Source organism: Nothoprocta perdicaria, unplaced genomic scaffold, assembly GCF_003342845.1.
Source record: "Nothoprocta perdicaria isolate Ctin4 unplaced genomic scaffold, notPer1 scaffold_63, whole genome shotgun sequence".
NCBI lineage: Eukaryota > Metazoa > Chordata > Aves > Tinamiformes > Tinamidae > Nothoprocta > Nothoprocta perdicaria.
This window is the reverse complement of record NW_020455899.1, coordinates 1,406,015-1,420,398: the sequence shown is the minus strand read 5'-3', so window position 1 is coordinate 1,420,398 and position 14,384 is coordinate 1,406,015. Positions and strand designations below refer to the sequence as shown.

Here is a 14,384-nt window from a genome sequence, read left to right as displayed (position 1 = left end):
TCCGGCACCGGCCGCCGCCGCTCCCAACCCGGCCCCTGGCAGTGCCGCCCAGGAGGAGCAGCCCCGCGAGAGAGCGCCCGACGCGCCCGCCGCCCTCAGCCCGGCCTCCACCGACAGGTACCAGCAGGCCCCCCAGACCGGCGCTCTGCCCTTCTGCTGCTTCGGCTGTGGGGTTTGGCTTCACTTTTTCCCTTACAGTGTCAGTCCAGTTGTTCTTGTTCTGTTCCACACAAGCTTTCTTCCCCCCTAACTGTAATATCAATCTCTGCCATGGGTGTAACAGTACTGAAGTAATACACTCACTTCTCTGCACCTTTCCCTGTGGGAAGCATGGCTTGGGACTAAGCTTGGAGGGACGAGTTATTGATACTGATACAACTCCCGATACAWCAGGAGGACCTACTGCACTCTCATCAGGCATTTCAGAGTCTTCAGTTTAAAAGAGTTCGTGTGCTATTTTAAACTGAAGTTATTCACCTACATGGTGCACTGACAGTTGTGAAACTCTCCAGGCTTTAAATAGATGTTTATTCCCCATTAAAACCTCTGATTAGGTTTTGAATTGTACTGATTTGGTGTGAATCATGCTAAGAAATTTTTTACCRCAATAAGAGTCTGTAAGTTGCTGGAAAGATTTTTCAGTAGGTCTGGAAAGATCTGTTATGTGCACCCTATTGATCAACTTTCACACAATCAGCTTTTTCCAAAATGTAGGTTATTGTATTACTCTCGATAATATAATAATACTATAAAATTACTCATTATAAGTAACACAGGGGCCCATCTGGAAATAGCTGTGAGAACTGGAATAACTTCTAACCTCAGTTCTCAATTAAGAAAATCAAGTGCAAGTCTGAAGTTTTATGTTTGCTTGTACTTTGACTTTTATTGCTCAGTTAAATACTACTACATGGGATAAAAGAATAATGTTGGTTATAGTTGGATGGCCAGCAAAGTACTGCCTAGAATCAGATATTTTTTCCTAAGGACCAGTTCATTATCTCTTATTTATTATCTCTCATTTATTTATTATCTATATTATTTATGTGAATGTTGTTGCACAAAATGTTATTTTTTAAGTACTTGTATGTTGGATTGATATGGGAGTGAGGAAACAAAGGTTGCAATTGTTTGCGAAGTTTACAATTACCTTAAAACGTCCTTGGTGATTTCTTGCACTACATGCACTTAATTATTGATTTAATTTTCCTATTTTGTGAAATTGGATTTTTTTCAGTCTCACAAATTAGGGAGTGCAAATGAAGCTTCAGGTAGCAATGAAATAACTTCCTTTTCCTTGTTGGTGGGATTTCTTTCTCCTCTGTTTATTCAGCAWGTTCAAAGCCCAGATTAAATCTTAGTTTCTCGAAACAGCGTCCTGCAGGCTTTCTTTGCAATGATTGCAGTGCAAGAAAAGGAGTCTCAATGTGAACATTTAATTCTAACAGAAAGCAAAGGAGTAACCTGGTGAATACACTGTAGTTATCACCTGCCTTGATTCTGTGAGCACTGCTTATTTTGATTTGCTAGAGAAATTAAGTAATTACTGCTCCAGGGGCAGATGAAGGTTTATGTGGCCTTGACCAATCAAGCTGGTGTCTTGTTTCATCTTTGCTGTTTTTCAGCTGTGGTAAATATTTGCAGTGATAAATACTACTAAAGTATTCTTGCTGGAGCAGATTTTTTTTTTTTTTCATCACATAAAAAAGATGTATTTCTACAAATATTCTTTTTTCCAAACAGCTTCTTCCACCAGTTGATTCCTGTAAATCTGATGATCTTTGGTGTGTAGTTATTAGGGGTTGGCTGCTGTCCACGGTAACTGTGGAGCTGCTGCAGCTCCGTGAAGCGGGGTCCATGCAGTCCTGGAGCTGCAGGTGCATCCCCAGGAGGTGGGGAAGCTGCAGCACTCACACCAGTACAAGCAGCACCAGCAGTCTCRCCAGGCTCCTCTCTTGGGCTGTGGCCTAGGGCCCTTCTCCATCTGCTGCCCTTAGACCTCCATACACACACACATGAGCGAGAGCCCTGTTTAGAATCTGTTTAGAAGTGAATCCTTAATGAAAAAGCAAGCCCAGCTCTGGTGATGAGGCACAGGGCATGGCCATGGCCATGTACTGACCACCACCAGTGACACGTGACTGGTGTCCCCTTAGACACAACTTCCACCTCAGTTTTCCATCCTTTTCATCCCTAGCCCATGTTGATCACTCACACCTTGGCCTGACTTAAGTCCTTCCCCTAGACATCTCATGAGTCTTTCACAATGAGTCTTTCACAATCCCACAGTGGTATTTCTCGTATCTGGTGACAGTTCCCAAAGCCCTGGGGTCATCAGCAGCTCCCTATTCTGCATGGCAGCCAGGGAGCCCCTGCCCTTGACCTGTTAGGGTGAGGGAGGGAGGTGTCACCCCTGGCCCAAGGGGCTGGTTGGCRTCTGCTGGCTCTGGTTAAGTTACTGGGAGTTCCTCAGAACTCCACTGCCTTCATGGAGATAAGCCTTCATTCCCTTAACCTTCCCACATGTATCCTGAAAGGGAATCATTGCCTACGTCTGCRGTTTACCTTACTGGGAAGGGACAATGCCAAGATTTTTAAAAGTACTTGGCCAGGACCTGCTTAAGTTGCCGCAGAGCCTGGCCTGAGTTGTGCTTGACTTTGGTGAAGCAGTTGGAGAGAGACTGTGTGTCTTTCAGAACCCGTCTGGTCCTCCCGCCCCTTGAGCTAATGAGCAGATGGGCAGCACCAGAACATGCAGTGGGACCTTGGCCTTTAAGCAATAAAAATGATAGTACTGCACTTTGTAAAATGTGGTTTGGTTGTGAATCCAGGAGGGACCGCCTGCCAGAAAGGTTCTTCAAAACGAAAGGTGCCACTGRCACAGTTACAGCTGCTGCTTCTGTTTTGAAAAACAGGAAGTTTTCCAAAGTTTTGTAATTACCATTGCACTTGTCTTCATCTTACAGTACAGCAGGTGATACATCTCGATCAAATCTTTTTGAGGATGCTATAAGTGCACTTGGTAAGTGGAGTATTTTGTTTTTTTAATGTAGATGTTGTTTTGATGCAGCAGGAACAAATGAGGGATTCATAGATGTTGACTTTCTTCTCTGGGACTGTCATTTTTAAAGTACTCCTCTCTGAGAAAAGAAGTCAATACCATAGAACCAATATCAGGAACTTCTTTGCTGAAGAATATTTCACTTCATATATTTTTATTGTAGAAAAAGAAAATTCTTATTCTTCCTGTTTCTTTTTTTTCCCCTCTTTGCCTTGATATCTCTTCTAATTATTCACCTTAAAGTGGCTTGGATAGAAGACTGGCCATAAATATGTGTAAGTTTTTCTTTTACCTTTGCTTCCCAGTGAGCAAGTCTGATAAAATGGTAGCTTTATTACTCACTTGTTCCAGCTTTGACAATACTGTTAGAGTATATCCGGGATACTTCTAAGCTGTGTTTATATAAATTCACCATGTCTGTTGCTACCTGTGCTGAGAGATGAGTTCCTCCAAGTGCTTAAGAGTCAACTCACTTTTGTTCTGATAGTTTAAATGTCTTTGCCACTGAGGGGATAAAATGAATGGGATAAAAACTATAGGAATTTCTGCTCCTCAGTAACGTGATGCAGGTACTTACAGAATTACCAAACAAACCCTTCTCACGAGAACTGTCAACATAAAGCTTTTTGGAGGAGATTTTTCAGAATGTGGAACATTAAGGCATAGACATTAGGAGGGGATGATACTTTTCTTACATGGCCTTTCTCATCTCCATAAACATCAAGCTGCCTCCTACTTCAAGTGGTTAGTGCAGGCAAAAAAGGAATCACTGTTGGCATTTTTCTCAAGTGGTGAGTGCACATGTTGGAGGCAACTCAGGGGATCAAGCAGCTCAGAGCCACTTGGGAGCAGTACTTCTTAACTGGGGTTGGTAGCAGCCACCAGGTTTCATTCATCTAATTGCAGTTCTGTGTTATGAAATGCTGTTAAAGGTTCAAGAAATGCTTGAGCGAAGGTAGCTGTGACGCATAGTGTAGGAGGCAACCAGTSAAATACTCTGTTGTGTTTTAAAGGTGATACAGACTTCATTAATGACTCATTATACCCTAGTGACTGAGATGTGTTCATCACAAGTACTTTAATGGTCAACAATTTATATATGCCAGTGGTCTTGGTTTAATAGTTTAATAGTTATCTTCGGAGTTGGGTGTATGTATTTTTAATATAGCAAAAGAGAATCATTTTGTCCATTTGATAAGAATTTTTTGTTGTTTCTGTTACAGTAAGCCTAAATGCATTTCAACCATTCAGAAATTGCAGATATTAAGAATAATTTGCTAGATAAATGTCCTGCAAAGATTTCTTTTTTTTTTTTTTTAACCAATAGACACAAGCTCATAAGCTCTGTGGTCCTTCTCCTTTGGGAAGAAGGAGAGATGTAGGTTTTTAGGGTTTTGGGGTTTTTTTGAATACTCTTAAGTGTGATCTTTAGCCCATCTGATCTCTGAGTAATATTGCCTGGAGAGACTTGACAAAGCAAGATTGGTTTCTGATGAGTCAGCTAACCTGGCTGAAAATCAGTCTTGTCATAAAGATAATATGTGTTTTGCAGTTCCAGTGTAGCCAGCTCTTTCCCTGGAAAAACCTGTGTCTCTGTAGGGCATGAGGCAGAAATTACTGTGGGAAGGGTGAGGAACTGGATTCAAAAATGAATCAAAACTTAAAATATTTAAAAGACAAAAAGAACAAAATAAGTTTAGTGGCAACCTTACTGACTTCCAGTAGGTGAGTAATGAGCTTGAGCATGTCCAGCTTAACTCGTGTGTAATTCCTGATTTCTTTATTCTTGAGCTTGTTTTTGCCCTACTTGGTTAAGTGTATTGTGTATGGACTACATRTGCCCCCATTTACAGTACCTATATTTCCTTCTTGGCTTTTGCTTGTGCTTAACATAGAGAAAGGTGTAAGCTGACCTTCCTGCTTTCAAATTTCCTTTTTCTGTAACCTGTTTCGTAGTGTTCTGGCCATATTGGAGAACGATTACGGAATTGCTTAACCAATAGATAGTCAAATCAAAAGGCATTCCCTCTGCTGTTTAGCTCAATTAGTTGTTCACAGTAGCAAGAATAAAATAGTGGTTGATAGGAAAAATCATAACAAGCAAGTTTATCAAAATTACTCTATTGAAATTACTGTATTGGGACTTTTTAAAAAATTTCTGTAGAAAGATACACAGAAACATCTTTTAAAGTAAAGAGTTGGCAGAATTTTTTATTTCTCTTTAAGAACAAAGGTTGATGTGAATAACCTTCCAGTTGTGTGTGCACAGACTTGCACATACCATTCCGTAAACTCAAGTCAGAGCTACTCTTTTGTAGTCTAAACAATAAACACTCTGATTATTTAAGTGGTGTCAGTTAATTTCTACTTCTTGAAAAAAAAGCATAGTTATGCTCAGATTTGTATTATTTTGCTATGCTTGGGTATATTGCCCTGCATTATACAGCCATTGATTATTTGGAAGCAGTCTTAAAACAAAACAAAACAAAACAAACAAAAAAAAAAAGCTAAAGAAGCACCACTACCACAAACAACAAAAAAACAAAAAAAACTAACTTCAAATACTGTGACTGTGTTAGGGACAAGGAATTTAACTCAAGACAATATTAAAACCATAAAATATTTTAAGCATTAAAACAGATTTTTTTTGATTCTTTTAATTGTAATGTATTCATCTTAAGGCATAAGTCCAGTTTTTGTTTCCTCTTTTTTTTCTTTAATCTTTGTTCTTAGTAGTAACTCTTAATAATTTAATTTTCCTGATAATTGCTTGCTAGTGTTAAGTGTCAACAGTATGGTCCCCCTGAGATGGGAGACGTGCAAGTATGGGCCAGTTTTAGCCCATTTGTGCTGTAATGTGGTGGGGAACTCATGGAAGCTGTCTAGTAAAGATAAATAAATTAAGATAGTGTGCTGTCCTTGATCCTCACTGAGATCTTTAAGTGATCTTTAAGTGACTTTAAGTGACTTTCAAATCAAGTCTTCTGCTTGCATTGGGAGTTCATTAAGTGCTCTTGATTCTTGTCAGCATGTGGCAATACACAATTATAGTGTGACCTTCACTATTTGTCATCTTTCTAACCATAGTGAGGATTATTTCACAAATCGTAATAGTTAAGAGCAGTTTGACGAGAAGATTTCTGCCTAGAGAGCCTTACAACCTTGCTGGAGAAGGCATTTTTAATTAAGTGTGGAATTGAATACTAGCTGCAAGGATGTCCATGACCTTAGAGGGAAACATAGGGAGGAGAATTCAATTATGGATACAGTGGTTCATAAATACATGGTTTTTTGGTTTTTTTCTTCACTATAGACTGCATTGTGTTCTGTTCCTTGGACCTTACTATGCCAATTGAATGCGCAGTGAAATGCCCTGGATGTGTTTTAAGTTAGTGAAACAGAATCATGGCAAGTTTAGTATGAGCTCTTCTCACTCTGCAAATAGTGATTCAAATACAGGGCAGAAACGGTATTTCTGCATTGAAATATGTAGTGTGTTTTCTTTTGTATTGTTTTTTCTCCATCATTCASTCCTTTAAAATGATGGTCATTTTTCTTCTAGTGACAGGTCAATCCTATGAGAATATGGTGACCGAGATCATGTCAATGGGATATGAACGGGAGCAAGTGATTGCAGCGCTGAGAGCCAGCTTCAACAATCCTGACAGGGCGGTGGAATACCTTTTAATGGTGAGCAGCTTTTTTGCTTTACACTCTCCCCTTTCACTTTCTATTTTGTCCATATTAAAGGCAATTTTTACCTTGATTTACTTACTTTTCCTGTTTGGATAATAATCAAAATAATGTATGTTCAAAGGGAACAACAATTCTGAGCAGAGAGCATCTGGAATGGTGAGATGCACAGTTTTGAGGATCATGTTTTACAGGAAATCCTGAATCCTTTAGCTGTATCTTTTTATTTTGTGTGGATTTTTGTGGTTGTATATGTAAAGAATGCTATGTTTCAGTGATCAGTTATAACTGCCAATGAGTAGCTCAAAGAATGGTTCTACTTGTGCTGATGCCTTAGGGACGATTGTAGGTGTGTTTTCCTGTTGGATTCTAACCTCACAAGAGATTTCTTAGAGCTCCTGTTCATTGTTATTACTAATCATACACAGTGTCCTTATTAATACATTTTCCAAACAGAAAGAATAGAAATCATTGCAGTATGCTTAGGTTAATTAGTATTTTAATTAAGTAATCTTTTGGACAAGAAACAAACTCTTAATAGATAATTTTAATTTTAAAGCTGAAATAAACTTCAATGGCTTGAAAGGCAACAAGAATAGCTTTGGTATAGCAAGAATCTTGTGAGTTGCTTTAGGATTTATTTTTGTTGTTGAATTAAATGCCATTGCATGCCATAGTGTAGTAGATGAATTATAATCACAGAGAAATAGATCGGGGAATTCAAATATACAGAATTTGTTATTTAATCAGTATTTCCAGTGTGTTTAATTTATTCTCTAAATTCCATACAAACATTTAATTAACATTTTACTTTATTTAGTTGTATACCTGTATAAACTAGGTGTACAGAGATCTGTACACCTGAAGCTAATGAGCTTCAGTGGATTGCTATAGCACGTAACCTTGCTTGCGCAGAGAATGATACTTCAAATTTAGCTTTAGATTAATTTCCCTAGTTCCCTAATGGAAATTCAAGAGGAAACTTAAGGCTTAAAGAGCATTTGTTGTCTGGTCTGGACATAGTTTTCCTTGACCACATATGCCTCTGAGAATTAAAGTCAAACAGTAATTTTGTAGTATTAGTCAGAGTTGTACTTACATACCACCAATTTGATGGAAGAATGTGTTTAAATAGCGTTCTGTAAGGCAGTAATAGAGAGTTATCACAAGATTGCCTCATTAATGGATTTTTTTTCCCTTTGGGGAAGGAAGAGAGCATAGCAAGCTGATCAAGCCAGATAATAATGGTAGTAAAGAGAGACACAGGGAAAATGTTCATGGGTGACTTAAATATGGACTTGATGTTGAAGGAGCTATATATCTTGGTGTGCATAAGATAAGACCRAGTCTTGCCTGGAGCATTATGTAGTTATCCCCCTATAAATGTAACTTTTATATTAGCTGTGTGCTTATTTGTCCTCATCAGGTAGTGATGAATGTGTCACATGAAGGTGATATTATTGCAGAACAGTTATCTATGTCACCTGCCAGTGTATCCTGTGCTAGATTTATCAAACTTGTTATTGGAGGCGAGACAYTGGGGAGTAGAGAATCCTGTACGCTCTTGCTGCTTTGGGACTGGGTTTAACATCCCCCGGTTACTACTGTGTTTGTCTCAAGAGTCATGCTACTTTGTGGAAGCTGCCTGTTTGGTGCTCCTTTCTGGCAATTCCTCTGTCCCAACAGCATCGTTTTCCAGCCTCTTSCTCCTGCACGAGCTGGAAGAGATTGATTTCAAGTGTGCAGAGAGGTGGTTTCCAGGCTTCAGGGAGCATGATGAAATAGACAAATTTGGCTTCAGGAGTACAGTTCCCAGTGACAGTGTAGAAAATACGCTTAGGGTACWAAGTTCAAAGGGGTTTCCGTGTAAGAGGAAGGCAATATGTTATGGTCCATCTGGAATGTATAAATCRCATCTCATATTTCTTAGGTCAGCCCTTTGAACTGTAGTTATACTCTTTAAAGTTTGCTTACAGAAAATGGAACAAAATGCAAGTTAACTATTTTTTAGTGCTAGAAATTTGATTATATTCAGACATTTTCACACTCAAATACAACGAATGGCAATCATTCAACTATTAGGATGTATTGGAAAAAATCAGATCCAAGTAGCTGTGCTCTTATCTCTTACCTTCTTGTTAGCTAAATTATGAGTTCCTTAACTTAATACAGCATCCTTAATACAGCATCTGTAACTTCAATGTAAATGTTGTATGTTGCAGTCTGTGCTGTAATGTAAATTTCTTTGCAAAATAGCATAACTTAAAGTTGTAACTTCATACTTAGTTAATTTTTTTCACAGTGTCGTGTATGTAAGTACAGGTATCAAAACAAGTTTCTGTGAAGTAATTCCATTTTTTATCTGAACAAACGGAGACAGGACAGAGTTTATTACCTTAATACATATCTATGAGCCATGTAGGTTTCTTTTTTTTGTATCAAAAATGACTCTTTCCACAGTATTATTTTACAGTAGTACATTCTTACCTGTCATTAGCACTGCACTAGGTGTATATTTGCAGTGAAAGTATCAATGTTGTCTCTTGGTTCTGGGAACTAAATAATGCATGCAATAACACAAATTCCTTTTAGCATTCCGTAGGTAATAATGTGATGTGTGACTTTAGGGCATCCCTGGAGATAATCAGGCTGTGCCTGAGCCTCCCCAGGTAGCGAGCACGCAGACTCCAGCAGCAGCGGCAGCAGCGACTGTACCGACAACTACTAGTTCTTCAGGAGGTAAGAAGGGCTGTGTTGGAGAGGAGCACCTAAGCATCTATGTTAGAATCAGCATAATTGAACTGGTAAAAGCGAGTTGGGTAAGAGCTGTAACATGTAAGTTCCACAAACGTGGTCCCACTTGGAAGAAATGACTAGTTGTATGTGCATATACATATATATACATGTGTGTGTATATATATATATATATAACCATAATAGGACATCATGTTTTTAATACTGCTATGATCTCATGCCATTCCKTGTTTCAGTTTTAAACACAAGACCTCAAATATGGATGGGAGTGCATTTTCTCTCGCCTAAATCTGTTTTTTTGCTATTGTGGCTAACAGTACTCTGCCAGCTGTGGTTATACTGATGCATTTACTGCTGTGGGAAGTTGGGATGTCAAGAGGGAAACGTGCAGTAGAKGAGGCATGGAGCCTCTGAGAGCCATCCCTCAGCTTGCACCCCTCGCTCATGAAGGGAGGAGTTGGTGCTTGACCAAAGGAATGCTCTCTAAGAAGAAATAAATATATGAAAGGAGCATAATYGAGTCTTATTCAATTTGTGGCAGGGACAATTTCCAAGATTTAAGCTTTGTTTGCAGCCAGAATGCTAAACCAACAGGCAGGAATGACAGACAGTCATGTCATCATCCATAAGTAAAGAGTAACAGAGATGATGTTAATGATGTACACTTGTCCGTTCTAACTTCACCTCGGAAAAGCCATGTTTCTGTTCACAGTTATGATGTATGTGACTTTTTGTAAAGAAATCTTGGTAACTTGCTTTTTAAAAATCTTTATGTCTTCGATTTTCAGGACATCCGCTTGAATTTTTACGAAATCAGCCCCAGTTCCAGCAGATGAGACAAATTATTCAGCAAAATCCTTCTCTGTTGCCAGCGTTGCTACAACAGATAGGGCGGGAAAACCCTCAACTACTGCAGGTGAATTTCAAAGGAACACAAAATAATGTTACTAAGTCTATAGCTTTTAGAGCAGCTGAAATGTTGTCATTAAGTAGAATAACATGTTAATGCTAGTTTCACCAGGCTATTAGTGACTTTCCAGCAGTTGCTATTATACAGGGCATATTTTMTATGGTATTAGAAATGGGTCTGAATCCCTTACAAGAGGTGCATAGGGCATGAGGAAGAGAGGAGGTCACTGTGATTGGATTTAACCATGAAATTGCATTTCGTATGGTTAGATTTAATCACTTTTCTGTAAGTGCTTTCTACACATTCTTTTGACTGCTTAATCCACTGAAAATAAAACAAACTTAGCGGCTTTCTGGCAGGACTAAACAGGCTTTATTTCATTATGTTGTTTCCTTTTATTCTGCCATATACCACAGCAAATAAGCCAACATCAGGAGCATTTTATTCAGATGCTGAATGAGCCAGTTCAAGAATCTAGTCAAGGTGTAAGTGGTGGTGAAGGCAGCGCTGGAGGAGTAGCAGAAGCTGGAAGTGGTCACATGAACTACATTCAAGTAACACCTCAGGAAAAAGAAGCTATAGAAAGGGTGAGCCTTTCTGCTTTGGGAAGTTGTTTGGCTGCTGCTGTAGGGTGCTGACTCTGCCTACTGTACTGCAAAGCTATGCCTTGATATTAATAGTCTGCAACTCGTTTGTGATATTTCTTAGCTGCTGTAGTCCGTTTCAAGTCACATCTGTTTGGCTGCATAGCAACTGATTCTAAATTCTCCTGAATCTGACTTACTTAGAAAATGTAGAGCTTTTTAAGTGATCAGAGCCCATCTGTAATAATTTGAATGATGATTTGAATGACCTTCCTTGAGGAAATAGCCATCGGGGAGGATGTTATTCAAAAGCCTCAGATAGTAAATTTCAAGATAGGGCCAGATTCTAAGGAACGTGCATGAAGACTCTTTGCAAAATACTTGGATGATCAGAGATCTCATAGCTAAATAAATTAGTAGAAGTTAGTATCCAGTTAACCCACTTAATTACCTACCTATAAGAATTAGTTTTATCTTTTGAAAAATACACTATTGAAAAGTAGATTTCAATATAAAAATCAATTTCTGGGAATACTGCATGAATGCATTAATATTGTTTGTAATAAAGACTAAATCTGGATTTGTACAGATAGCACTGACTCTGGGATTTTACGTATTAAAATCCAATTACCAGGATTTTCAGTGCAATACTATACTGATATTTTTGTTATATATCAGAGACACTTTTTTTTTCAAACTGAGAAAGCACAGGTTAATGTAAGAGTTACTCAAAAAGTTCTTTAGTCTAGCCCTTAATTTGCTGCATCTGAAGGAAATTGATATTTAATAAAATGAGTCTTTTTGCGAGTTTACTTCTTTACAGATTATTCTCTCTCAAATCTGCTTTATTTCCCTTTAAGACCATTTTTATGCAGTACAGCACTATCATTAAACACTTCTCCAAAATATACAGAGATGTCTGTCTCTTCCCACTTCCATGAAAGACACACCTGAAAGCATAGTACAACAACTAGCACATTCATTCTGCTTGTAAGCCTGTTCCTGAACCTAGGAGTGGGTGACAAGCAATAATAGAACTTGGTTTCTCACAGCGATTTGATCTGCCCTGGATGCAGAATGCCTTGCATGTGCCATGAGGATTTGAGAAAATCTCCGAAAGAAGATTGCATTTACTTGCCTTTGGCTAAAACAAAGATCTTTTTGTAGACTGTCTAAATTCAGGCTAATCCTGTTTCATTTGATGCAAGAACAAGCCTTTTTCCTGTGATCCCATCGTCTGCTTTTATTGTGTCTGATTTGTTAGTCCCCAAAATTGCTGAAAACCATTTTTCTCTTGACTTGCTTTTTATGGTTGCAATTTTTAATCATTTTTTTAAAATATGGCTTAATGTGGTGCGTTGTACTGCTTAACAGTTGTGTGCCAGTCACAAGTTGCACATTCCTGCTCCAGGCATTTTTGTTAAAAGTATTGGACTACTTTTAATTACTAGGTTAAAATGTGCCTAGTCAGATTTTGTTTGTTTTCCACAGCAGGGCAGTGTCTGGTTAACTTTGTAACATCACTGTGACCCCGKTCTCTCTTAATACCTCACCATGGCAGTGAAAGTGAAGTGACGTGATTTTCAGTGCTTCATTACACTCCTCAAATCGTTTTGTCAAGTGAGAACTTAATTTGACTTCCTAAAGAAACAGGCTACACATAAGTCCAAGCAGCAAAGTTAATTTCAGCAAAGCAAAAACGGCTTAAGTTTAATGTCTAACCTGATGTTTAGTAACTGTACAAACTGTAATTTCTAAATGTGTTTCTTTTTTCTTCAGCTAAAAGCGTTAGGATTTCCTGAAGGACTTGTGATACAGGCATATTTTGCTTGTGAGAAGAATGAAAACTTGGCTGCCAACTTTCTTCTACAACAGAACTTTGATGAAGATTGAAAGGGAGAGACTTTTTTTTAATCTCACACCTCACACCAGTGCATTACACTAACTTTGTTCACTGGATTGTCTGGAATATTTGGGCTGTCATCCATCATGCTCGGTTTATGGTATATGGAAGGGTGGGGAGAAGAGAGATGAAAATATAGGAAACAGCAAACGAAAATACCAGAATATCTGCTTTAAATCTGCAGATATAGCGAATCACACAGTGTAAAGTAATATGCAACCAAAAATCAGCTTCTGCAGGTATTTAGTTCCTTCTATAAACTATAGTCTACTTTTTTTTCTAGGTTTTCACTCTTACTGTACTAGTTCCAGAAATGTAGTGTAATGCCCTGCTTCATATTCCTTTTTTTCTTTAACCTTGGTATTGGAGATTGCCTTTGCTACCTAGAATCTACAATCTGTATCTCATAGCAMCACTGGATAGTGGCTTTGAGAAACCTAAAATACCTGAGCAAATGTAAACATGAATGCCAAAATATGAACAATTATTTTACTATTTGAGATTTATTAAATTAATGCAAGAAACTTATTATTTTGTTCAGCAGTTAAAAAATGAATCCCTTAGAATGGAAACTCATTTTAGTTAAAAGTATCTTGATCGTAAGTTGAAAGTCCTCCTCCCTTCTCAAAGAATCTGAGAAGCTGTATGTGTACAGGTAAACTTTTTTTTTTCCTGTTTACATTTCTTATTTTGGGGAAAAAAAATATAGATATCTAATTACTGTTTATTTCAATGTTATGTTAAAGTAAAGGTTTGGAAAGCAAAGATTGCATGCTTGATTTTGTTACACTTTTGTGAACAGAGTATTTTTTTCTGATAGCAAAGAAAACATAATCCATCCCAGTAACACTTTATTTCTTATCAACCTAAATTTTACTTTCCTGCTTTTTTCTTTTCCAAGGGCTGGTCCAACAAGTACAGTTGTTAGCCTCTTAGAACCAGGTGTCTAATATATATAGTATTAATTTTTTTCTTGTTTTTGGAAATGGATGACCACTCTGAAGTTCTTGGCATTCTATTGCTCTTAAATAGGTTGTAATGATCAAGGCATCTCTGTTCAGTACAGCCATTTTAGAAGTTATTTACTTTCTGAGAAGGAAAAGTTTTTTTTTGAAGAAAAACAAACAAAAAAAACCCAAGAAATTAAGCGAACAAGTTATTATCACAACACAAAAGATTATACATATATACTTTTCTTTTTAAAAATAAGGTCTGATTACAGAGTTTTGAATCTTATTTCTTGGTACCTATCTGTCATTATTTTGTTTAGTGATCAGGAAATTTAACAGCTTCAATATTCACTGACTTGTAGAGAAAGTCTTGCTAGTCAATGCACTGCTAGTGACAAAAAACCTGCTTTCTGCTAAAGATATTTTGTGCAAAATTTCTTGAACATACAATGGGGATATTGTAAGTTTTTTACTGTTGTGTTTTAGTTAGCTGATTACAAGTTTTTCTTTATAATAACTAAGACAATAT

At 37.8% G+C, this 14,384-nt stretch overlaps 1 protein-coding gene across 1 annotated transcript in view; it reads left to right on the top strand.

Moving 5' to 3' along the window:
• Nucleotides 1-14,342, top strand: part of RAD23B (RAD23 homolog B, nucleotide excision repair protein) — a 30,876-nt gene extending 16,534 nt beyond the window's left edge. Inside the window, exons 4-10 of the mRNA XM_026049928.1 lie at nt 1-117; nt 2,967-3,022; nt 6,624-6,751; nt 9,382-9,493; nt 10,297-10,424; nt 10,835-11,005; nt 12,782-14,342. The exon at nt 1-117 is cut by the window's left edge and continues 155 nt beyond it. Coding sequence (XP_025905713.1) covers nt 1-117; nt 2,967-3,022; nt 6,624-6,751; nt 9,382-9,493; nt 10,297-10,424; nt 10,835-11,005; nt 12,782-12,895 — 826 coding nt within the window. The 3' untranslated portion in view covers nt 12,896-14,342. The remainder of the gene's footprint in view (nt 118-2,966; nt 3,023-6,623; nt 6,752-9,381; nt 9,494-10,296; nt 10,425-10,834; nt 11,006-12,781) is intronic.
• The last annotated feature ends 42 nt before the right edge of the window (nt 14,343-14,384 follow it).